The sequence below is a fragment of the Heterodontus francisci genome, chromosome 13, assembly GCF_036365525.1.
Source record: "Heterodontus francisci isolate sHetFra1 chromosome 13, sHetFra1.hap1, whole genome shotgun sequence".
Lineage (NCBI taxonomy): Eukaryota > Metazoa > Chordata > Chondrichthyes > Heterodontiformes > Heterodontidae > Heterodontus > Heterodontus francisci.
In genome coordinates this window covers 117545335-117571938 of record NC_090383.1, presented here as the reverse complement: position 1 = coordinate 117571938, position 26604 = coordinate 117545335, and the positions used below count along the sequence as shown (strand labels likewise).

At 43.4% G+C, this 26604-nt stretch overlaps 1 protein-coding gene across 1 annotated transcript in view; it reads right to left on the bottom strand.

Annotated features, from left to right (window-relative positions):
- Positions 1-5975: 5975 nt before the first annotated feature.
- The window catches only part of cd109 (CD109 molecule), a 103544-nt gene continuing 82915 nt past the window's right edge, over positions 5976-26604 (bottom strand). Inside the window, exons 29-33 of the mRNA XM_068045710.1 lie at positions 24024-24089; positions 19656-19798; positions 10987-11143; positions 10703-10805; positions 5976-6169 (exon numbers count right to left, since the gene is read on the bottom strand). Coding sequence (XP_067901811.1) covers positions 5976-6169; positions 10703-10805; positions 10987-11143; positions 19656-19798; positions 24024-24089 — 663 coding nt within the window. The remainder of the gene's footprint in view (positions 6170-10702; positions 10806-10986; positions 11144-19655; positions 19799-24023; positions 24090-26604) is intronic.

Here is a 26604-nt window from a genome sequence, read left to right as displayed (position 1 = left end):
CAAAATTGGGCAGATATGATGTTCTGTCTATTCTCAGTCATGTAACCCCATCACTGTTCAATAATGAGACTCAGATGTGAGGAATGGCCAAGAGTGGATAATCAGGAGTGGTGGAATCGCAACTCAGCACAGGCCACCATCTTCAGGAGGGGAGCCCGATCCTGCTGTCTCCAGGGTTTAAGGAGAGGAGACTAATCCTGTCATCGTGGTTTAAGGAGCAGAAAAGCAGAAACAAAATTGTCATATGATTGTTTCTTAATTCAGTGACTGTATTTGCAGTGTGTAGATGTGTACGTGTGCCAGTGTGTAGGTGCGTGGTGTACAGGTGGGTAGGTGGCTAGGTGGGTGAGTGTGTAGGTGAGTGGATGGGTAGCTGGGTCAGTGTGTAGGTGGGTGGGTGTGTAGGTTTCGTGAATTAGGTATGGAGCACTTGTATACTACGGAGCTATTAAGAGTTGCATGGTTTGGGGGAAATAGTTCATTTAAAGTTATGTATTGGATATTAACCATGGAGCAACACTGCTCCCTAGTGTCAAATACATAAAGAAGATTTGTGCTTGTGTTACCTCTAAGCTTAACTTCTTCCACCCTCCATAAAATTGAGCTCGTTCACTACTCTGCTGCCCGCATCCTAACTCGTACCAAGTCTCATTCACCCATCATCCCTGTGTTCAATTACCTTCACTGGCTCCCTGTCCAGTAATACCTCAGTTTTAACATTTTCATCTTGTTTTCAAATCCCTTCATGGCCTCACCCTTTCCTGTCTCTGAAACCCTGCAAACTCTCTGCACTCCTTGAATTCTGGCCTCTTTCTCATCCCCTATTTTAATCACTTCATCATTGATGGCCGTGCCTCCAGCTGTCTAGGCCCTAAGCTCTGGAATTCCCTCCTTAAAGTCAATCCTAAAAGCCTATCGCTCTGCCGAAGCTTTTGCTCATCTGTCCTGAAATCTCCACATTGGCTTTGTGTCAAATTTTGTTTGATAACGCTCCTGTGAAGCACCTTGGAAAGATTTACTACATTAAAGGCACTACATAAATAACCCCTTATTACATCTCTCTGAATTATCTCGAGTATTTTTGCATTAATGTATTTCTGTAACATGGAGCAACTGTTATTACTGAAGCAACAAGAAACAATATAAGAAAGCAGGTCACTGACCTGAAACGTTAACTTTGCTTCTCTCTCCACAGATGCTGCCAGACCTGCTGAGTATTTCCAGTGCATTTTGGTTTTATTTTTATCTAAGAAAGCGGGGAATGGTTACTTGGCTTTTCAAACCCTGTCCTTCCCACATGTTTACCCAGGTCTATCATGGACACTTCCCTAAGTGTTTCATCTCTTGGGAGAAGATTCTACTGCATTTGTCCCTGCTCCAAAGTCTAAGTCAAAGAAGATTCTGGAATAATTATCTACATTGACATCCGACATTACATACCCGTGACTGTTTTTCTTTCAGACGAGACGTTAAACCAAGGTCTGGTCTGTCCTTGCAGGTGGATATAAAAGATCCCACGGCATTATTTAAGGAAAAGCACAGGCATTTCCCCTGTGTCCTGGCTAATTACACCCTTCAACTCCAAAAACAGATTCATTATTAATTCATGTCATTGCGGTTTGTGGGAGCTTGCTGTGTGCAAATTGGCTGCTGCATTTTTTTGACATTACAACACTTCAAAAATTACTTCATTGGCTGTGAAGTGCTTTGGGGTGTCCTGAGGATGTGAAAAGTGCTATATAAATGTAAGTTCATTCTGCTATATGATATTTGCGATATCCTCCAACCTGAGAACAATAATGTTCTACACTACATTGAATCATTTCTCTGTCCTTGTGCTTATAACGCTCAGTCTTTTAACTCGCTCTGCAGAGAGAAAGAGACAAATAAATGTCCAGATATCTCTCCCAGTTAGGCTAATGTAAGTTTAACAACTTATCCTTTAAGTACTTTGGGCCCATGAAAAGGGTGGCGCAGTGGTTAGCACTGCAGCCTCACAGCTCCAGCGACCCGGGTTCAGTTCTGGGTACTGCCTGTGTGGAGTTTGCAAGTTCTCCCTGTGACCATGTGGGTTTCCACTGGGTGCTCCGGTTTCCTCCCACAGCCAACGACTTGCAGGCTGATAAGTAAATTCACCATTGTAAATTGCCCCGAGTGTAGGTAGGAGAATGGTGGAGATGTGGTAGGGAATATGGGATTAATATAAATGGGTGGTTGTTGGTCGGCACAGACTTAGTGGGCTGAAGGGCCTGTTTCAGTGCTGTATCTCTAAACTAAACTAAATAAACTAAAAACTAAAATCACATGGCAATGGTCGGAGGTTGCTCACTGTGACCAGTGGGCAATTTCAGTTACAGAAAAAGAAAAGAATTGCATTTATCCCTGGATAGAGTAGATAGGGAGAAACTGTTTCCACATCAGAGTATAAGAAATAGGAGCACGAATAGGCCATAACGCCCATTGAGACTGCCCCACCATTCAAGAAGATCACCTGATCTACTTCAATTCCACTTTCCTACCCACTCCTCATATCCCTTCGAGCCCAAAATTCTATCAATCTCTGTCTTGAATGTAGTCAATGACTGAGCATCCACAACTCTCTGGGGTAGAGAATTCCAAAGATTCACCACCCTCTGAGTGAAGAAATTCCTCCTCATTTCAGTCCTAAATGTGCTGTATGATGCTATGAGGGAGAAATTTGTTTGTGTAGTGCTGCTTCTAGCTACCTGCACAGCCTATACGGCATTCTTCATTGAAGACAACAGTTCAAGGGAAGGCAGCTCGCATCAACCTCTCAAGAGCACCTAGAGAAGGGCAAAAAATGTTGGCCTTGCCTGTGATGCTCACATCCCAAGAATGAATTGGAAAAAAATGGCAGGCACAGCTCTCCGTTGGCAAAGTTGGAAAGAGATAACTATTGAATCAAACAATTGCATGGAATGAGAAAAGGGAATCCACCGCTTTGTGTCCATTCCTTGCACAGGCCAAGGACCATCTGCTGTTCCCTGAGCTTTACACAATTGCCAATGGTCCGACCACAGTCAAGAGGATAAACCTTAGTGAAATTTCTGAACGGCATTTGAAAGGAAACCAGCAAAGAGTCTCAATCTGAAAGAATAACCTGGTCATTTGTCTTCACAGGCATTGCTGGACCTGCTGTGCTGAAGAATAGGGTGTGGGGGAGGAGGGTATCAGGATAATTTATTTTATTCAGCGAGTTATGATCTGGAATGATCTGAAAGTGTAATTGAAACAGATTGAACAATAACTTTGAAAGGGAATTGGATATATACTCTGCAGTGCTATACGGGGACAGAGCAGGAGGGATTGGGAGTGGATAGTTCTTTCAAAGAGCCAGCACAGGCACAATGGGTTGAATGGCCTCCTTCTGTGCTGTAAGATTCTATAATCTGTAACACCATGCAATTCTCACTGTGTTTTAACCCATCAGTAGCACACCCGTCGCTGTGGGTTAACTAATGTGCAATGTTCTACTTGCCTTGGCTTAACCTGTTGTTAACAATGTTGTATGATCGCCTTAAGAATGATGTCCCTTTAAGAACTCAGTATGCTAATGAGCTAAGTATCAGGATATAGTCATGTGACTAGAAGCTATAGTCACTCTGCACCTGTAACACCCCAGACAAAAGTTCTGTGAATAGTTTGCTCTGTATTGTATGTACTTGTTTCGCTGTTAATAAACCTTCTAGAGCTCTTCAATGAACTGGAATCCACGCACCTCATTGTATTGCTTAAGATAACACAAAGAAACTCATGATAAGGTGGCAGCAGTGGTGAAAAGGCAAGATCTAAGCTTGAAGACCACAGGTAAAACAACTGTTCAAACAACCTTTCCTACACCCAAAAGAGAGAAAGTTCCAAAGAAGTACTGGCCCAAACAGTGGAAAGAGGAAAAAACAAACCTCCAGCTGTGGGAGACAGAGCACTGAACGACAGACTGCAAATAAATTCCTGTGATTGGGTGAGTCATTGTGCTGAATGTCGAGGAATCCCGGTTTAAAAAAGAGCTTTGAAGCATTTTAAAAATTGACTTTTTTAAAGGCTCCATGGGAGAGAGAAAAAAATGGGGAAAATCCAATTTCTCTTTCAGCTGATCAAGGTCGGCACCATTACAGGAGGCATCCAAGAAAAAGCACAGGAAACCCTCGAACACAACAGAGTCTCCATTCACGCAGCCAAAGCTGAAAAAAATCATTAAACCAGTCAAGTGTGAAGAACATAAATAAATTTTAACAAAAAAACAGCAAAGGGGAAAACCCTTGACCAGCCTATCGAACAGCTGTGCAAACATACTAGTTGAAGTGCTGAAAGCAAAATAAACAGAGAACACTGTCAAGCATCTGTTACTCTCATTCAAAGCAGCTAGTCTAAATAAAAGAGAAGTGTGCAATACTCCAATTACGCAAAACGGACTCAAAAGAATACACTCCGACGATAAGGGTGTAACAGAACAACAGGACAACAACCAACACATTGACAACATGTCTACAAACCAAAAACAGCCAAGGGTGAAATCCACATCCCCAGAAGGTTATATTGTAACAAGATCAGGAAGAGTTGTCAAACTACTGAAACAATATATGGACTCTTAAGCTTCTGCACTCGTAAATGTCACAATCCCTATCCTTGTACCTGTAAATTTTATAATTTGTATCCCGTAATACTAATTTTGATATGATCCAATTTTATGTGTTTTTACTTGTAGCATATGAAACTTATCTTTGGAAATAAAGGAGATTTTGTATGATCGCCTTAAGAATGATGTCCCTTTAAGAACTCAGTATGCTAATGAGCTAATTACCAGGATGTAGTTATGTGACTAGAAGCCATAGTCACTTTGCAACTGTAACACCCTAGACAAAGGTTCTGTAAATAGTTTGCTCTGTATTGTATATACTAGTTTAGCTGTTAAACCTTCCAGAGATCTTCAACGAACTGGAATCCATGCACCCCATTGTGTTGCTTAAAATAATACAAAGAAACTCATGACAAACATGCTCTTCGCTGTGCATTTTTGGTCATGCAACATGCCTAAAACTAACCTGTGATGAAACAAAACCAGAGTGAGCTCTTGATTAAGCAGATGGCTGAATAATGAGGACATTTTAAGTCTGTTTTATTTAGACGATGTCTACAATTGTTTTGACTTTATTCCTGCAGCTTCCTGATGAAGAATTGCTGAGACCCAAGAGTGGAAATCTGATTTCATTTTTATTCATTATTAATAATAGCGTCAAGACTTTTTCCAGTGGCTCTCAGCATGACTAGACCCCCCCACCACCACCGCGCCCTCCCCTCCCCCACTGCCCAACTCCCACATCGTTGCCGCACACACAATTTAATTATGATTTGCGCTCGGCGGATTAAATAATCTTGCAATTTGTTTTATTTTGTTTTATTCCATTTTAAACCAGGGCTCGCAAGGGAGGAAAAATACACATATACACAAAGCAAATGCAGGAAAGAGGCCAGGAGAGAAAGCTGGGGAACTTCATGTGCTTATGTGAACGTTTGAAGCGTGTCAGGTTTCGAAAAGAAAAAAAACAAAGCAAGCTGATCGATCCAAGGATTGTTCCAGTGGTTTTAACACTACCATAACTCAATGAGCGGTTGTAAATTCAGGACATTGGACGGTCTCACTTTCTCTGAAATCTGGAACTTTGGTTGCACTTAGAGAACTTAAGCAAAACCAGCTGCAATTACAATATGAAGTGGTGGAGGGGTTTAGAGGAGAAATATTCATGAAAAATACCCCTTTTATGTCCACAAATATACAAGACATGGACATTAAAAATAAATGAGCAACAGTTCACAAAAAACAGCTTACGAGGTTACAGTGGTTACTAAGCCTGATACAAATGTATTTTTGCCAATCTTACTCCCCCATCCCCCAATCAAAATAATAATTATTTCACCTGGAGCGAGAGGTTTTACTATCAATGACGAGTGGATAATTAAGACGAACTGAGATAAATGATAAGAAGGCACAGCAAGAGTGCAATTTGTCCTCCGAGAGCTGGCAGAGTTGCAGAGTTGACTGATACAGAGCTGAACTGCGAGCGGCATAAGCTGCAGTTAAAGCCACAGAAGCTGCACGGGTCTGTGTCAGACATCACTTTTGAGTTATATGTCCTTACCATCTTTCTCCCTGTGTTTAAAGCAAAATACGACAGTCATTTGCACCAAATTCCATTTTTTAAAATCTATGTTAGCATGCTAACACCACCAGTTCCGAGATTCCCCCTGAGTCACACGTGCCACCCTTAACTTGGAAATATATTTGCTGTTCCTTCATTGTCGCTGGTTCAAAATCTTATAATTCTCTACCTAACAGCAAATTCACCACACAGATTCCAGCGATTCAAGGAGGCGCACCACCACCAACTCAAGGGCAACCAGAGATGGGCAATAAATGCCAGCCCTGCCAGTAATGTCCACAACTTAAGAATGATCACAAAAAGTAATCGGATGGAAGTAGAGTTATTTTTTAAAATAATCACTATAGTAAATGTCCTTATTATTTTCGATCAAGAGACCAAGGTGAAAAACCAAAGCCTGTAGAGCAGGACATCACTCGAAGACTTTTTCAGAAGGTAACATTTTGGCATTGAAATAATTTGAGACATGACATATGGTCAATGTAGCACGCTTGGGACAACAGGTGACTTATAGGGCTGGATTTAACGGGTCCCCTGGGCACGGGCTAGGAGACAGGGGGACCCATAGAATTGCAATGGGACCCAGGGGGTGGAGGGCCTGTCACCGTCCCATTGCACTGCTATAAATTCGGGCCGGGATAGGCCGACGATGGCCTTCCCGCCCAGAGGCCAATTGAGGCCCTTAAGAGGCCTATGATCAGCCAGTTGAGGGTCTCTTCCCCCGCTGCTAGCATTAAGCCAGCGACGTGGGGGGAGCAGGGAATTCCGGCACACAGGGAGGTCACCCAGTAAAACAAGGCAACTTCCCTGTGGGCTTGGGGGTGGGGGCCCTACTCTGTGGGACTGCCAGACTAGCCCCGGCCACCCCAGCGACCCTGCCTCACTTACCTTGGGTCTAGGTCTCCAGCAATGGGCCAGGTTCCAAGGCCTCCTGCAGTACTGATACTGGCCACCACTAGTGGAGGTACTGACAATACTACTGAGCAGCCAGCCCTCTGATTGACTGGCAGCTCTTGGTCGTGGGATCCTTTCTTTAAAGGGATGGGAATCCCAAAGACAGGCTGCTAATTGCCAGGGCGCCATTAAATAGAGCTGGGAGGGCCTCCGAATGGCTGAGGTAGGATGCCCCACCTCCTTTACAGCCCAGCGCAGGAAGCTCTGCAGGCTTCACTCAATTCAGCCCATGGATCCCAAAGCTCTCCATCACTGAGGGTTCTCCTGACCTCATGTCTGTTGTCGATGAATGGATAGAGATTGATTGTTATGATTGGTCAACAGCTCCAATATTGTTGTATCATATGACTACTGGTAGATGGTGAGTTCGATGGAGCTTGGTCTTTTCTGCTCTAACAATTCCTATGTTCCTGTGACTGAAATGAGTAGGAGAGAAGTTAAATAAAAAAGTTTGGGTGATTAAAGCCTATAGATCGTAGGAGGAAGGGAAATCTGAAGAGCCTCCACAGTTATGAGATCGCAGAAAAGAATATGTTAAAGGTCGGAGACTTCACCTTTCAGGCTTGATGCAGTTCTCCAACATGAAAGGCCATGAATCCTCAGTTGCTAGGTACAATGGAGAGGAAAAGGGAACAGAAATTCATTGTCAGGGCTCTGCTCTTTCTACATTTTCCAAAAGGCCTTTCTGAGTGGGCCAACCTGGACCTGTGTTGCTAGATAACTGAGGTAGGAAGACCATAATTCCCCCCAGAGGCATTAGTGAGGCTTCCCTCCCCCAAATGTAGAGTTGTCTCAAAAACCTGGAGGCCTACGCGCAAACGCTCCTCAGACTGAAGAACATGAGGGTGGTCCCAGGAGCAAGTGGAAGAGGTGCCAGGAGCAGGGAGATGGTGGCATAGTGGTAATGTCACTGGACTAGTAATCTAGAGGCCCAGGCTAATGTCTTGGGGACATGGGTTCAAATTCCACCATGGCAGCTGGTGGAATTTAAATTCAATTAATTAATAAATCTGAAATTGAAAGCTAGTCTCAGGAATGGTGCCATGAAACTATCTTCAATGGTTGTGAAAAGCCATCTGGTTCACTAATATCCTTTAGGGAAGGAAATCTGCCATCCTTACCTGGTCTGACCTACATGTGACTCCAGACCCAAAGCAATGTGGTTGTCTCTGAACAGCCCTCTGAAATGGCAAAGGAAGCCACTCAGTTTAAGGGCAATTAGGGATGAGCAACAAATGCTGGACTTTCCAGTGATGATCACATCCCATGAAAGAATAAAAAAAAGAAATGTATCACCATTTGATGTCCCCAGTGGGATCTTTGAGGCTTGGGGCTTTCTGGCAGAAACGTGAAGGCCGTAATCCCATTGGGCAAGACCATATAAGCTGAAGGTCTCTAGAAGCCTCTGTCTACTGTTACGTCTCCAACCCCAGTAACCCGCCAGAGGGTAAGCCTGTATCAGGGATATGTCAAGGTCAGTAAAATGGGGTACAACTGGCCTCAACAGGCATAGTACAATTTGGGCATTCTAATGCCCATTTGGGGGCATGGGGGGGAGGGGGGGAAAGGCCTCGGAAACTAGTCTTTTGGGTTTTGACTCTTTTCCCATCCCAAATAAAAATGTCTGAGGGCAATTTATTGATGGGCTCCAACTCCTGCATTCCCTTGTGGCAGGCGAAAGCATAGCAATGGCAGAGCACAGATGGGCTTCCTACATTATTGATCGCAATTACTTTCTGACCTGGCCAGACTAAACGGAAAGGAAAATCAGGGGCAAGCACTTTCTGTTTTAAGTAGTCACCAGTCTCTGCGTGGAGGACCACAGGGCAATAAGTATGCATATCGTCAGCACGGAAAGATGATGAATTTCTTGTCGTATTTCAGGACCCTTTATCGGCAACTGCAACTTGCAACCCAGATGATATCCCTCCAGTGGAGGATGGACCAGCCTTGGGAGCTGACCTGGAGCCAGAGAAAGACATCAACAGCTGTGCGGTGCTACTTTTGCAATAAGGGACAAAAAAAGTAGCCTTTAAAAAAGGATCTGGATTGATATACGGGGTGAGTATTGACACGACTATTGCAACCATTAAGTTGAATACAAGGATGGGCTTACAGCAAATAGAGTCTACTTAAACAGAAGCAAAGTACTGCATATGCTGGAAATTGAACATAAAACCAGAAAAAGCTGGAAATATTCAGCAGGTCTGGCAGCATCTCTGTGTAGAGAGAAACAGAGTTAACAGGCTGAATTTTGTTGAGGTCCCGATGTCGGGATCTGTGGCGGGGGAAGGGGGGGGTGCATGTCGGGAAGATCATACCGGCAGCGGCCCACCACAGAGCCCACGCCAGAAGTGCCAGGCCCATTCTTCCCGGCAACGGCAAGGCTCCATGGCAGATCCCCCACCGCTTGGCGACGGGACTCGCCTTTAAATATTTAAATAAGGGGCATGAATATGTTAAAATTGACTGCTATCTTACCGACTGTCCGCGATCTTGCATGTGGCGGCCAGCACGCATGCGCCTTCGCTTGCCCATCCAGCGAAAGCTGGTGCCACCGAGGTAGGGAAGTGGGGAGCTTAGGATTTTTAGTGTATTGGTGGGGGGGTGGTGGTGGTGTACCGGGTTCATTCAGCATGTGTAGTGTAGCCGGGGGTGGCGGGGGGGGGGGGGGTGGGGAAGGAGAAAGTGGGTGACCTTTGTACTTTGAACAGTTGTGGGGGGAGGTCAAATCATCCATGTAAGTGTTTGGGGAAGAGGGCAACTATTATATGTAAGTATATTTGTCAGTTCCGAAGAAGGGTCACTGACCCGAAACGTTAACTCTGCTTCTCTTTCCACAGATGCTGCCAGACCTGCTGAGTGAATCCAGCATTTCTTGTTTTTGTTTCAGATTTCCAGCATCCGCAGTATTTTGCTTTTATTATATGTAAGTGTTATTGGATGGGGAGGAAAGAGACGGTTTTTTTGCGGTGTACTGGAGGGAGTATGGGTTTAGATATTCAAATTTAGCGGCAGGTCTGGCAGCCCTTTAAAAATGGCGCCAGTGCTTGCACTGAGGCAGCTGACACCATTGCCGGCGTTGCAGACCCTGCTCCCGCCACATGATTGGCGGCCGGGGGGGGGGGGGTGTGGGGGGTGCCGCCCGACCAGCATATTATCACGAGCTGCCGCGCGTTAGATCACGACGGCATGCCGGTGCGCGGCCCGCTCATGCGGGCCACCATTTCTTTTGCCAGCCGCTGCACCGGGCAGCGGGAACGTTAAATCCAGCCCAACGTTTCAGGTCAACGATCTTGCGTCAGAACCTAAACAGATAAAACTATTTAAACAGAGTCTCTCTATGGCAGCAGGATTATTTCACCAGCAAAATGTAGAGAGTGGAGAACAGTTACATAATACAAGTTATGTGCACAGAATCAATCAGAGTCACTCACAGCTGTGCGGGCTCCAGATGTGATTAACAGGGAATTACCCAATCATCTCCATTCTGGCCAGTAATAGTAGTGTCACTATATGCAGTCATACATCCCCACACTTTAAATCAATCAAATAAATAAACATCTTACCCGGCTCATAATATTCAAACACTCTCACCACAACATCCTGGGCATTAGCTACTTTGGAATCCCTTATAACCGGGATGGTCACACAGACTTCCATCTCATTCAACTGGAAAACAAAAAGAGCAAGTGATGTTTCTTTGTGAATGCATTTGAATGTACTCAGCTTTATACAAGGTCATTCCGAAAATGACGGGGAAAATCTTTTCTTAAACATCGATGGCATTAAAGAAAAGGTACCAGTGACGTCCACATCCCACAAATGAATTTAAAACAAAACTCCAACTCACCGAGTCAAAATAGAGACTAACTTTCCCAGCTTCAAATTCCACTTTTTTGACGAGGTCGTTGGTTTGAACGCCATCCATTTCCGGAACAAAGCCACTCAGCATCTCAACTTCCATCAAAACCATTCCTGTACTTGAACTATCTTCCCCTCCTCGATACCTTAATCAGCAGGTGCAAGACAAAACTCACTTTTATGGTGATTTAAGTGTACCACAGCTTTCCTCTGCCCCTGCTTCAAGACCAACTCCAGGTTCTGCCCATCTAACAGTCATCTTCCAAGGACATTATGTGCAGTGCAATTTGCTGTTATTCACTATCTCTCCCTTAAAGAAATATCAAATAATGTGGGCTTATCAGACTTGGCATTTTAAAATTGGAGCTAGACCATTCAGAAATGAATTTGTGAAGCATTTTTGCACACAAACGGTAGTGGAAATCTGGAACTCGCTTCCCGATAAAGCTTTCAACACTGGAGAGCAATTGGAAATTTCAAGACTGAGAAAGATTAATTCTTGTCAGGTAAGAGTATCAAAGGATATAGAGTTGAAGTCCAGGTGAATGAATGGCCAGCTCCTGTTCCTAATATTCCTATGGCCAGCCAATGAGCACTGCTAATACCCAGGCAACTTTACGGAGTTGATGTACAGCACTTTGACAATTTATCACATTTTTTATGTTCAGAGAGCTTTTTCAAATACCGTTTATTGAGACAAAAGGCCAGATGGCCATACTAGACTAGCAACCCAAAGGTAGTGAGATCAAATCCCTCGGTGACCCGTTGTGCAACTGAATGTGATGAATGTAGTCTATTGGTGAGCCAACACCCAGTGGCGCAGTGGTTAGCACCGCAGCTTCATAGCTCCAGCGACCCGGGTTCAATTTTGGGTACTGCCTGTGTGGAGTTTGCAAGTTCTCCCTGTGTCTTTGTGGGTTTTCGTCGGGTACTCCGGTTTCTTCCCACAGCCAAAGACTTGCAGGTTGATAGGTAAGTTGGCCATTAGAAATTGCCCCTAGTATAGGTAGGTGGTAGGGGAATATAGGGACAGATGGGGATGTGGTAGGAATATGGGACTGGTGTAGGATTTGTATAAATGGGTGGTTGATGGTCGGCACAGACTCGGTGGGCCGAAGGGCCTGTTTCAGTGCTCTATCGCTAAATATATAAAATGAAGAGATATTGAATCCTCTGGATTGCTGTAAAAGCCCAACTGATTCCCTAATATCCTTCAAAGCACTGGCACCTCTATCCAGTCTGACTGACATGTATCATTAATATCTTTCAAAGAACTGACCCATCTCTACCTTGTCTGACCCACATTTGATTCTGATCCACTCTATTTATTGAATTCTTGATGCCTTTTCAAGTGGCAATATCTCCGATGGACAAAAGAAGAATCACAAATGAAATACATCTCTGCCCGTCCCAAAAAAGAACAAAAAGATTTATAAAAATGGGAGGCCCTTTAAGAGAAGCATCTTTGAGGAACTATCTTAAAATGAACTATTCAAATAGAGCATTAACCACTGCAAAGAATGGAAACTGTTAACCCTTTTGTAAGTTCACAGTTGGGGAAGGGAGTTTTGTTTAAAGTACCGGCCCTGAAGCCTGGGTAAAGAAAAAAATATATTAAGATATTCTATGTTGGTTAAAAAAAACATCAAATGTCTCGGGTCAGTGGAGGAGCACCACTGCGGCTGGAAGCAGCTCTATCCATTTTTAATGAAGGCAGTGATTGCAGACCAGAATGGTAACTGACTGAGGTCCTGGATATCATTGTCTGACCACCTTCCCCACCCACCCCCACCCAAAATCACTCTTCACTTGGTATTTTTCCATGGGGCAGGGAAGGTGAACAATGTGCTCCCAAAATCTTCTCAATACTAAGTACGACCAAGGAAAAAAATTACATAGGAACATGAGGAGGCCATTCAGCCCCTCAAGCCCTTTCTACCATTCAGTTAGATCAAGGCTGACCTGTACCTCAGCTCTGCCTTTGCTCCACATCCCTTTATACCATTATTATCCAACAAAATTCTAACGATCTCGGCTTTGAAAGTTTGAATTGATCCCCCAGCACCCATAGCTTATTTTGGGCGAAGACAATTCCAAATTTCCACTATTATTTGTGTGAAAAAGTATTTTCCGATTTCATTCCTGAACGGCTTGGCTCTAACTTTAAGATTTTGTTTCCCCTCGTCCTTGATTTCCCCCCACCAGAGGAAACCATTTCTCTGTCACAACCCAATTGAATCCCTTTACCATTTTGAACACCACTCGTTTGATGTGTCAGCAGACAAATCACCAGCTAGCTTCAGACACCAGAGATCTTTACAGCCATGCAGTCTCCTCCTTCCAGAATACCAAACGTTACTCATTTCCAAATACAGCCTGAAGACGTTGGTGAAAGTCACTAATCCTAAGGGTACTCATGAGGGAGAACTGTGGCTGCAACTGGATCCTGCCAGGGAATGGGATGGCACAATTTTCCTACATTTTTTTTTCAGTTCTGCTAACAAACTGAGTATTGCACAAAAGCCAAATATAAACAATATAAAATATTACTGTGAACCGACCGTAAAAGTTAACATCAAAGTTTATAGTTTCATTAAAAAATATATACATAATGTGTGAAACCATCATAACTCTTTATTTGAACTGCATTAGGCAACAAAATGCAGGCAGTGTATGTTGTACTGGACAGGTAACGCATGAAGTTCAACTGCTTCTCAGCAACTGACGGGCAAACAACTATAAGGCAGGGATTGGATCACCTAACCTCTCACTGAATACTTAACTCACTTGTGCTGCATTCCTGGGAGAACTGCTTTTTATGTTGGTGTTAAGTCAGGGCAAGTGTAGAACGAGCATGTAACAGGACGTTATGGAGTGTGTTATGTGTTTGGACATGAACTTTAGGAGAAAAGGGACTTTATGTTTATATAAGAGCATAAGAACATAAGAAATAGGAGCAAAAGTAGCCCCTTGAGCCTACTCCGCCATTCAATAAGATCATGGCAAATCCATTTTTCCACCCTATTCCCATATCCCTTGATTCCCTTAGTTTCCAAAAAATGCATCATCTTCCCTGATAGGGAATTGGACCTGGTCTGTGGCAGCAAAAGCCAAATCCTGACCACTTCATGACCTCAGAATGCCCCAATATTTTACAGCCAATAAAGTACTTGTGAAGTGTAGTCGCCCTTGCACTCACATAGATTCTATCACTATTTCTTTTGTTTCGCACATACACAAAGCGGTGAAGGAAAATGGCAGAACATCCATTGTCTCTCTTAACTGAAGGAATCTCACTGGTGTACAGTGCATCTTGCTGGTTAATCAGCAAACCCCCAAACATTTGGTCATGCGCGTATGTTGCAGCCATATCCTGAAGTTAGGAAGGAACAGCAGTCGAGGAAAATGCTTGATGCCTCAGTTGATAAGTCACAAATACATTCAGTCAACAAAGAGCCAACTCTGCTGTCTCTCCTTTTCAATATCCAGCTGTTTCTCAAATGAATCCAGTGCCCTGAGCCTTCGCTATTGTTCCTGGCAACTTGCTGTAATCGTTGATCACCGATGTGAAGCACTTATTAAATACCACTGCCAATTTTTGATTGTCATGTAGAAATTGATGGTTTGCTCCTCTCAGGAGGCCAATCTCCCTATTACAATACTCCTTGCACTGATATCCTTGTAAAATACTACATTGTTCCTTTTGATGTTTTTCATTCTTTTCCCTTGTACTCCTATTCTACCCTTAACCTCTTCTACTTTTCTCGCATTCTCCTCCAGTTCTTGTTTCATTATTATTCTTACAATCATTCTAGAAAAGGGCAGATTGCTGGGTGACCTGATAGAGGTCTTTAAAATTATGAGAGAGTTTGATATTATAGATCTAGAGATGGTGGTCCCATTTGTAAGGGGGAAACCAGAATTAAGGATCATACATATAAGATAGTCACTATTAAATCCAATAGCGAATCCAGGAGAAACTTCTTTACCCAGAGAGTGATGAGAATGTAGAACTCACTACCATGGGGAGTGGTTGAGGGGAAACTAGATAAACGCATGAGGGAGAAAGGAATAGTAGGTTATGCTGCGAGGGTAAGATGAAATAGGATGGGAGGAGGCTTGTATGCAGCATAAACACTGGCATAGGGCAGTTGGGCAGAATGGCCTGTTTTGTGCTGTTAATTCCATGCAATCCTCATAGATTTTATTCTTCTATTTTAGTGACTTTTTTTTTAATGGTCTACACTTAGTCTGTACCTTTACAATCCCCTTTTAAAAATACCCCAGTGTTGCTCGACACTACTGTGAGTTAATTTCTCCTTCCATCTTAGCGCAGCTGGCTCACTTCTCATTTTTCTAAAATCTTCCCCAATCCCGTTCCAGTTTTTATACTGACTTCCCAACTTCTGCACATCAATAATTCCAGCAAGGGTCACTGGATGTCGACCAGGAGCATGATCCAAAACTGATTTCTCTCCTTCCCAGCACAGGGGTGTTAAAGCCAATTATAAAGCCTCCCTAACTCATAGAGTCATAGAGTTATACAGCACAGAAACAGGCCCTTTGGCCCATCGTGTCTGTGCCAGCCATCAAGCACCTATCTATTTTAATCCCATTTTCCAGCACTTGGCCCATAGCCTTGTATGCTATGGCGTTTCAAGTGCTCATCTATATACTTCTTAAATGTTGTGAGGGTTCCTGCCTCTACCACCTCTTCAGGCAGTGCGTTCCAGATTCCAACTACTCTCTGGGTGAAAACATTTTTCCTCAAATCCCCTCTAAACCTCCTACCCCTTACCTTAAATTTATGCCTCCAGTTTATTGGCCCTTCTGTTAAGGGAAAATGTTTTTTCCTATCGAATCAATCGATGCCCCTCATAATTTTGTACACTTCAATCAAGTTCCCCCCTCAGCCTTCTCTGCTCCAAGGAAAACAAGCCTAGCCTATCCAGTCTGTCTTCATAGCTGAAATGCTCCAGGCCAGGCGACATCCTGGTGAATCTCCACTGCACCCTCTCCAGTGCAATCACATCCTTCCTATAGTGTGGTAACCAGAACTGTACACAGCACTCCAGCTGTGGCCTAACTAGCATTTTATACAGCTCCTCATAACCTCCCTGCTCTTATATTCTATGCCTCAGCTAATAAAGGCAAGTATCCCATATGCCTTCCTAACCACTTTATCTACCGATGCTGCTACCTTCTGTGATCTATGGACAAGTACACAAAGGTCCCTCTGACCCTCTGTACTTCCTAGGGTCCCACTATCCATTGAATATTCCCTTGCCTTGTTTGTCCTCCCAAAATGCATCACCTCACACTTCTCAGGATTAAATTCCATTTGCCACTGCTCCGCTCATCTTACCAACCCATCCATATCGTCTTGCATTCTGAGGCTTTCCTCCTCACTATTTACCCCACCACCAATTTTCGTGTCGTCTGCGAACTTACTGATCATACCTCCTATATTCACATCTAAATCATTTATGTACACTACAAACAGCAAGGGTCCCAGCACCGATCCCTGCAGTACACCACTGGTCACAGGCTTCCAATCACAGAAACAACTCTCGACCATCACCCTCTGCCTCCTGCCACTAAGCCAATTTTGGATCCAATTTGCCAAATTGCCCTGTATTCCATGGGCTCTTACCTTCTTAACCAATCTCCCATGTGGGACCTTATCAAAAGCCTTACTGAAGTCCATGTAGACTACATCAACTGCTTTACCCTCATCTACACGTCTAGTCGCTGCCTCGAAAAATTTAATCAAGTTTGTTAGGCACGATCTTCCTCTGACAAAGCCATGCTGACTATCCCTGATTAATCCCTGCCTCTCCAAGTGGAGATTAATCCTGTCTCTCAGAATTTTTTCCAATAGATTCCCTACCACTGATGTTAGACTCACCGCCCTGTAATTACCTGGTTTATCCCTGCTACCCTTCTTGAATAATGGTACCACATTCGATATCCTCCAGTCCTCTGGTACCTCTCCTGTGGCCAGAGAGGATTTGAAAATTTGTGTCAGAGCCTCTGTTATCTCCTCCCTTGCCTCACATAACAGCCTGGGATACATCTCATCTGGGCCTGGGGATTTATCCACTTTTAAGCCTGCTAAAACAACTAATACCTCCTCCCTTTCAATGCTAATTTGTTCAAGTATATCACAATCCCCTTCCCTGATCTCTACACCTACATCGTCCTTCTCCATAGTGAACACAGATGAAAAGTAATCATCTAAAACCTCACCTATGTCCTCCGGCTCCACATACAGATTGCCACTTTGGTCCCTAATGGGCGCTACTCTTTCCCTGGTTATCCTCTTGCCCTTAATATACTTGTAAAACGCCTTGGGATTTGAGATCAGTTAACTCATTAGAGACAATAATGAACATGGCATCTTGCTTAAATATGCAAATTACACCATGAACTGGAGAGTAGCCAAGGGTTACACCTCCGTGCAAGAGGGTGACTACAAAGTTACCCACAAGTGTCAGCTGTGGCTCCGTGGGTAGCTCTGCTACCTTTCAGTTAGCAAGTTTATCCGTTCAAGCCACTCCAGAGCATTAAACACAACAGGCTGACACTCCCACTACAGTACTGAGGGAGGTGGTGCTGTCTTTCCAATGAACTGAAGTCCTACCTTTTTAGGTTGATGACATCCCAACAGTTCCACAGCCAATTAAGTACTTTTGAAGCCTAGCCACAGCTGTGATATAGGAAACAAGACAGCCCCAATTTGGGAACAGCAAGCTCCCAAAAAACTTACCAGGTAATCAGAGTGTATCTAACCATCACAACCAACTGGTTCATTGATGTTCTTTAGGGAAGGAAAACTTCTGTCTTTAACAAGTCTGGGCCTATATGTGACTCCAGTCCCATAGTAATATTGTTGGCCTTTGAAATGACCTAGCAAGATACTGTCATATTTATTTTATTTTTTTTATTTTTATTTAGAGATACAGCACTGAAATAGGCCCTTCGGCACACCAAGTCTGTGCCGACCATCAACCACCCATTTATACTAATCCATATTCCTACCACATCCCCTTGCAAACTCCACACAGGCAGTACCCAGAACTGAACCCGGGTCGCTGGAGCTGTGAGGCTGCGGTGCTAACCACTGCGTCACTGTGCCGCCATGCTCGGCCTCCACCTGCCAAGAATGAGGCACATTAATTTTGTCATGAACATTGATTTTAAACTGTTACTGAAGTGAAGAAATGACTTATTAAACAGATCAGCCGTAGCTGGAAAAGACATTTGCACATTAACTGACAGTGTTTGGAAGAGCAAAGCAGCCATTCCCTGAAGGTGGGGAAGCTTGCCTTCCAGGTTGACTGCTAAGATGGCCGAATACATAAACGGACATTTTCAAACCAGCTAGTCACATGACTAACCTGCTGGGCAACCTGAGTTTTTTGAATTTGTACAAACAATTTGGGCAGAAAGCAAAATGCTCCTGGATTGAGAAGATCTCTCCTGGCTGGCTCGCCACAGCCTCTCCTATCTGCCTACTCTCATCTCTTTCTCACAAGCCTCTGAATCCACTGAAGACACATGAACCCCAAGAGAGAAAAGTCTCCTACAGCGAACAAGGTTTAAGAAAAATACTGGGCCCCAACGAAAAGCAAAATCTACCTACAATCAAGGACTCTACAGTGAGCTCCACGAACCTTAAGAAAAACTCTTCAGATTAGAGATACAGCACTGAAACAGGCCCTTCGGCCCACCGAGTCTGTGCCGAACATCAACCACCCATTTATACTAATCCTACACTAATCCCATATTCCTACCAAACATCCCCACCTGTCCCTATATTTCCCTACCACCTACCTATACTAGTGACAATTTATAATGGCCAATTTACCTATCAACCTGCAAGTCATTTGGCTTGTGGGAGGAAACTGGAGCACCCGGAGAAAACCCACACAGACACAGGGAGAACTTGCAAACTCCACACAGGCAGTACCCGGAATCGAACCCAGGTCGCTGGAGCTGTGAGGCTGTGGTGCTAACCACTGCGCCACTGTGCCGCTTCAACATGTGATATTGCTTCAAACATTTCACTTTATTTTCCTTCTGCTCTTTTCTGTCTCTATTTGCATGTGTGTATCCCGTATGCATGCTAGCATGGACGCATCGTTTATCCATAGGTGTTAACCGAATTAGAGTTTAAGTTCAAGTTTAATAAGTTTCAACTTTTCTTCTTTAAACTTAAGAAAGTCTGTTTGTGCTGGTTTCTTTGCCTTATAATTGGAAAGCGGTGAACAAGGATTCACCAAGGGGGAGCTAAAACACGGCATGTTTAAAATTAAACCCTGTTACAGTAAGACCAGATGAAGGCTGAAAGGGACTCCTTGACACCTTTCTCACCTGGTTGTAACAATACTCAGTTGTACCGAATAGAAGAAGGCCCACCAGCATCTGAGGGCAACTAGGGATGGACAATAAATGAATTACTTTTGAAGCGTAGTCACTGTTGTGATGTAGGGAACATGTCAGTCAATTTGCTCACAGAAAGCTCCCACAGACAGCAATGAGATAAATTACCAGATAATTTGTTGATAGCTATCAGAAGCACTTGGTTCATTCATCATCCTGCCAGCAATGCCCACCTCCTAAGAATGATTTTTTGAAAATCAAAGATGTGGTTACCTGGTACAGATATGCAGTGTTACGTGATTCAGATCATCCTTATCATCTAAAACATCAATGTCCAAATCAAACACCTCCTGCGATTCAACAGATCGACGCCTCTTTGATGCAACTTTACTTTCCAGATTGAAGAGAATATTAAGCTAGAAAAACAAAACCCAGCAATAAAATTATTCTCCAATTAAACTCTGCCTCTTCCTATTTGTTATTACACATTTACAGTTTACATGTGCTTTTTTCAATTTAGTATGCTGCTTTCGCTGCTCACGATGCAGTCTCCTCTACATTGTGGAGATTGGTGATCCTTTTGCTGATCATCTCCATTCAGTTTGCAAGTGTAACCCTGAGCTTCCAATTGCTTGTCATTCTAATTTTCCATCCCACTGCCACTCTGACCTCTCTGTCCTTGGCCTCCTACACTGTTCCAATGAAGCTCAAATGAAGCTTGACGAACCGCACCTCATCTTTCGATTGGGCACTTTACAGTCTCCAAGACTCCATATTGCGGTCAAAGATTTCCGCTCATAACCACTGCTTCAATTTGTTCGAACAGCAGGTGCTAGTAATGATTCTGCTGTTGCCGTTTACACATCCTCTAGACCCATTTTTAATTTTTATTTGTCCTATTACCATCCCCTTTTGCCATGCACCATCAACCCTATTGTCATTTAATCACTCCTGCCTTCCACCTTATCATGGACATTCCATTTTGTTCTTCCCTCCCCACTTCCCCTGTTTCTATACATATTTACATTTATTACATCTTTAACTTTTTCCAGTTCTGACAAAAGATCATCGATCTGAGACGTTATCTCTGTTTCTCTCTCTAAGATGTTGCCAGACCTGCTGAGCATTTCCAGCATTTTCTCTTTTTATTTCAGATTCCCAGCATTCACAGTATTTTGCTTTTGTTACAGTTTCCAGTTGTTTATACAATTTTCCGACAACAGGCAGTATTGTATGCAATTATATGAAAATGTAATTTTCCTACATTACAGCAGTGACTACATTCATTGGCTATAAAGTGCTTTGGAATATCTTGAGGGTGTGAAAGGTGATATATAAATGCAACTTCTTTTTACACAGAAACACAAGGATGGAGGAGAGATACCTCATGTATCTGGTAGTCCCAAAGTTCCAAAAAATTCCATTGTAACATAATGGTTTTTGGTTTAGTCGTTCTCCCTCTTACACTCATTGTACACAGAAACAGCTTAAAAGCTACCTAATGCCAGAGGTTTGCATCAAGCATGTCCTGATACAGTCCTGCGAGGTTGGTTGCCTAGTCCCTGACAAGAGATTTGGGAGAGAGTTTATCACCTAATCTCCAACATCATATGGACTTTGTGATTCGCTCAGGTTCTACAGGCCTGGCAGCTTCTGTTTAAATGTGAGGACTGGGATATTCCAGATCCAGCAGGTCCCAGCAATTATTTTGTGGGATAAAAAAGCAACAAATCTGTTCAACGAGGGAAATCCCATGACAGCAGCAGCTGGAAAAATTACGAGAGGTGTAGACTTGAAATTTCGGTAAAGCAAAGAGATCGTTCCAAAGTTTCAGAAAAGACAAGCTGAAGGACAGGAGAAGCTTTGTGTATTTAAAAATCATTTACAAAACATTAGTCCCGTCCTGAAGAGTTGCAATTTTTCCTAACCTTTCCACTTTTTTGGTAAAAGGCATTCTACTGTGAATATAAATTTTAATTCTCTTGCTGCAAAGCCATTTTTTTTCTAATGTCCGTTTAATAAATTCACTTTAAAATTTAAATAAGCTCTGAAATGATGCTACATAGATTTAAATGGAAATTGCAGCACAGAAATAGACCGTGTGGCCCAACTGGTCCATGCAGTGTTTATGCTCCACACAAGCCTCTTTCCCCCCCTGTCAGCATATCCTTCTATTCCTTTCCCACTTATGTGTTTATTTAGCTTCCTCTTAAATGCATCTATGCTATTTGACTCAACTGATCCCTGTGGTAACTCGTTCCACATTCTCACCACTCTCTGGGTAAAGAAGTTTCGCATGAATTCCCAATTGGATAGATTAGTAACTGTCTTCTATTTACATCTGCTACTATTGGTCTCCCCATAAGTGGAAACATCTTTGGGGCCCGATTTTAACTCCGAGGAAATGGTTGGGTTTTGAATGAGTTAAAATCCTTCTCGATGTCTACCCTATCGAAGCCCTTCATTATTTTAAAGACTTTTAAGAGGTCACCCCTCAAACTTCTCTTGCTAAAGAAAAAAAGCCCCAGTTTGTTCAAAATCCCTGGTTGTTCTAATCGCTCAGTTCTGCTTTTCTGCTTTTAAAAACTCAAGTGGGATATAATGGAGGTGTAAGGTAATCCATTGCGAAGAGTTTGCTGCTCATTCTTCTTAGCTAGATCTCAAGGAAAGGCACTCAAAGATTTAAGAAATTATGATGTGTGCACAAAAGTGATCTAAAAGCTAACATTATCTAGGGTAAGAAGGAGTAAAAAACCCCCAACAAAGTATCACTCATACCCTGCATCTTTCTTTGCCAAACAGCTATTTGAATTTCTCTTGAATCAGCCAATAACCATTTCCACAGTCTCCACTGTCTCCCGGGCAATCTCTTCCACACGTCCCTATCCTCTGTGTAAAATTTGAAATTAGATCTTTGCCCTGCATTTTATGATCTTGGGCCATTATTGTAGCCAATGCCTATGGTAGAAATATTTACCAACTGGTGTTTTATTTTTGATTTAACTCATTCAAAATGAAGGGGTTCACATCTGCATTGACAAGATGTCCAAAGACAATTGGTCCAAACTCAATGTCAGCCATGGCTCCGAGGTAGCATTCTTGCCTCATGCCAACATCAGTAAAAAATCAGATTATCTGGTCATTATCAGATTGTTGTTCATGGGATCTTGCAGTGTGCAAATTGGCTGCCGCGTTTCCTACAATAATGACTACACTTCGAAAGTACGTCATTGACTGTCAAGTGTTTTGGGATGTCCTGAGGTCCAGAAAGGCATTATATAAATGGAAGTTCTTTCATTCTTTTCTTAGTTTCAAAGGCTGTCACTGACAAACTGCTGTGGATGAAAATGTTGCTTGGCGAAAGGATGATTTGTCAAGCCACATTTGCAGTTAGCCAAATGCATTGTCAGTAACACCGTCTCCTGTAATCACTCACTATGTGCTATGCTGTTTGAGGACCTTATTATGACAAAGCCACTTAGAACCACAAAATCTTACAGTGCAGAAGAAGGTCTTTGAAAGAGCTATCCAATGAGTCCCACTCCCCTCTGAAAATGTTTCCCCCATCAAGTATTAATCCAATTCCCTTTTTAAAGTTACTATTGAATCTGCTTCCACCACCCTTTCAGGCAGTGAAATCCAGATCATAATTCTTATTTAGATTATATCGCATTTATATGTGAACAATGAAAAAAACAGCTGCTTTACTTTATAGCCATCTCGCTAACAAAGTGGCAGCTTTGAAGCACATGGACATCTGAGAATCTATTTCTGCTAGTCAGAAATCATAAAGACAAACAACCACTTTCCTGCTTTTCATTAAAGGAGGAATTTCAATGTCCTAAATTATAGAAGCATAAACTCAGAATGCTAAATTAATCCATGAGAGAAAAACGAATCAATATAACTGTCGATAAATTATCACCACCCAGCGGAACAATATCTGAAAATCAGCCTGAAGCACTGAACTTCCCTTTGAACAGTTTGAAGAGGACCCCATTCACTTAGGGAAGAGTTATTAGCCCAAGTCAGCTCCTAGAACAGCCTTAAAATCACAGTCTACTGCACAGAAGGGGATCAATCAGCCCATGATCTCTCTGCCGACTCTATGGCACAAGCTATTCCATTAGTCCCACTCCTTGCTCTGACCCCACAGTCCTGCAACTTATTTTTCCCTTCAAGTATTTAGCCAAGTCCCATTTGGAGGTTACTACTGAATCTGCTTCCACTGCCCTTTCAGACAGCACATTCCAGATCATAAATCCTGAATAAATGATCCTGAATGGAAGAATTTTCTCCTCATCTCTCCCCTTAGCTTTTTACCAATTACTTTAAAGCTATGTCCTTTGGTTACTGATCCTCCTGCCAGTAGAAACAGTTTCTCCTTATTTATTCTATCAAAACCCTTCAAGGTTTTGAACACCTCTATTAAATTTCTCCTTAACCTTCTCTGGTCAAAGGACAACAATGCCAGCTTCTCTCCTCTCTCCCTGGTATAATTCTGGTCAATCTCCTTTGCAACCTCTCCAAGGTCTTGACATCTTTCCTTCAGTGTGGTGCTCATAAAAGTTGGCTACCAGTAATCTCACAGCAACAGAGGGGTTTAACAAATGTTATTTGCAATTGATAAAGTTACAGTACCTGGAAAATGGCCAGGCCTTGTCCCTGTGCAGTTACTGTAACCAACGTGGGCTGCTTAATTCCAATCTGCACATTAAAAAAGAAGGTAAAGTGAAATACAGTATTGCGATTAACAGAGACAGTAACAGAGCAAACAATGTCAGGAGAACAATCTGTAATGTACAGGAGCTACAGCATTCCTTCATCACAACCACTAAAGGAACAGTTATATTATTGGACTGGTAATCCACAGAATGTCAATTCAAATCCCATTACAGCAATGGGTAGCATTCTCGCCTCTGAGTCAGAAGAACATACGAATTAGGAGCAGGAGTAGGCCACTCAGCCCCTCGAGCCTGCACCGCCATTCAACAAGATCATGGCTGATCTGATTGTAACCTGATCTCCACATTACCGCCTACCCCCAAAACCTTTCACCCCCTTGCTTACCAAGAATCTATCTGCCTCTGCTTCCATCACCTTTTGAGGAAGAGAGTGTCAAAGATCACAGGTTTGTGAACCATTCTAGATACTTGAGCACATAATTCAGGCAGACACTTCCAGTGCAGTACTGAAGGAGGGCTGCGATGTCGGAGGTCCTGTTTTTCAATTGAGACATGAAACCAAGGTCCCGCCTGCCTTTGCAGTTGGAGGTAAAAGATGCCATGGCATTACTTTGAAGTAGAGCAGGAGGGTTCTTCCCGGTATCCTGGGCAATATGTATCCCTTACCAAACTCCAAACAGATTATCTGGTTATTAACTCGTTGCTGTTTGTGGGAGCTTGCTGTGCACAAATTGGCAATCACGCTTCCTACAATATAACTGTGTCTACACTTTACAGGTCAGAGGCTGGGAATTCTGCAACATGTAATTCGCCTCCTGACTCCCCAACGCCTGCCCATCATCTACAAGGCATAAGTCAGGAGTGTGATGGAACACTCTCCACTTGCCTGGTTGAGCGCAGCTCCAACAATATTCAAGAAGCTCGACACCAGCCAGGACAAAGCAGCCAGCTTAATCAGCACCCCATCCACCACCTTAAACATTTACTCCCTCCCCTATCAGCGCGCAGTGGTAACATGAGCACCGGGGAGACAGTGGCATAGTGGTAATGTCACTAGACTATTAATCCTAAAACCCAGGCTAATACTCTGGGGATATGGCTTCAAATCCCACCATGACAGCTGGTGGAGATTAAATTTCAATTAATTAATAAGTTCAATAACTATAAAAATGTTGGGAAAAGCTAGTATTAGTTATGGTGACCATGAACAACTACCATAAAACCCATCCAGTTCACTAATACCCATTAGTGTCCTTACCTGCTCTGGCCTACATGTGACTCCAGACCCACAGCAATGTGGTTGACTCTAAAGTGATCTAGCAAGCCATTCATTTGTACCAAAAGTCTAAAAGGAATTAAACTGGATGGATCACCCAGCATCGACCTAGGCACTGGAAATGACAAGGGCGAGCCCAGCCCTGCAAAGTCCTCCTTACTAATTATCTGGGGGCTTGTGCTAAAATTGGGAGAGCTGTCACACAGACTAGCCAAGCAACAGCCTGATATAGTCATACTCAAGGAATCATACCTTATATCCAATATCCCGGACACCACCATCACCATTCCTGGGTATGTCATGTCACACTGGCAGGACAGACCCACCAGAGGTGGCAGCACTGTGTTATACAGTCAGGATGGATTTGCCCTGGGAGTCATCAACATTGACTGCAGATCCCATGAAGTCTCATGGCATCAGGCCAAACATGAGCAAGGAAACCTCCTGCTGATTACCACCCACTGCCCTCCCAGAGCTGATAAATCAGTACTCCTCCATGTCGAACAGCACTTGGAAGAAGCACGGAGGCCAGCAAGGGGACAGAATGTACATTGGATGGGGGACTTCAATGTCCATCACCAACAGTGGCTCAGTAGCACCACTACTGGCTGAGTCCTGAAGGGCATATCTGCCAGAGTGGGCCTGTGGCAGATGGTGAAGGGAAAAACCATTGTCCTCATCAATCTACCTATTGTAGATGCATCTGTCCATGACGGTATTGGTAGGAGTGACCACCACACAATCCTTGTGAAAACAAAGTTCTGTATTCACACTGAGGACCCCCTCCATCGTGTTGAGTGGCACTATCACCATGTTAAGTGGGATAGATTCAGAACAGATCTGGCAGCTCAAAACTGGGCCTCCACAAGAGCTGTGAACCATCAGCAGCAGCAGAATTGTATTCAACCACAATATGTAACCTCATGGTCCGGCATATCCCCCACTCTACCATTACCATCAAGCTGGGGATCAACCCTGGTTCAATGAAGAGTGCAGGAGGGCATGCCAAAGCAGCACCAGGCATACCTCAAAATGAGGTGTCAACCTGGTGAAGCTACAACATAGGATTACTTGCATGCCAAACAGCGGAGGCAGCATACAATAGACAGAGCTTAACGATCCCATAACCAATGGATCCAATCTGCAGTCCTGCCACATCCAGTCGTGAATGGTGGTTGACAATTAAACTAACAGGAGGAGGAGGCTCACAAATATCCCAATCTTCAATGATGGGGGAGCCCAGCACATCAGTGCAAAAGAC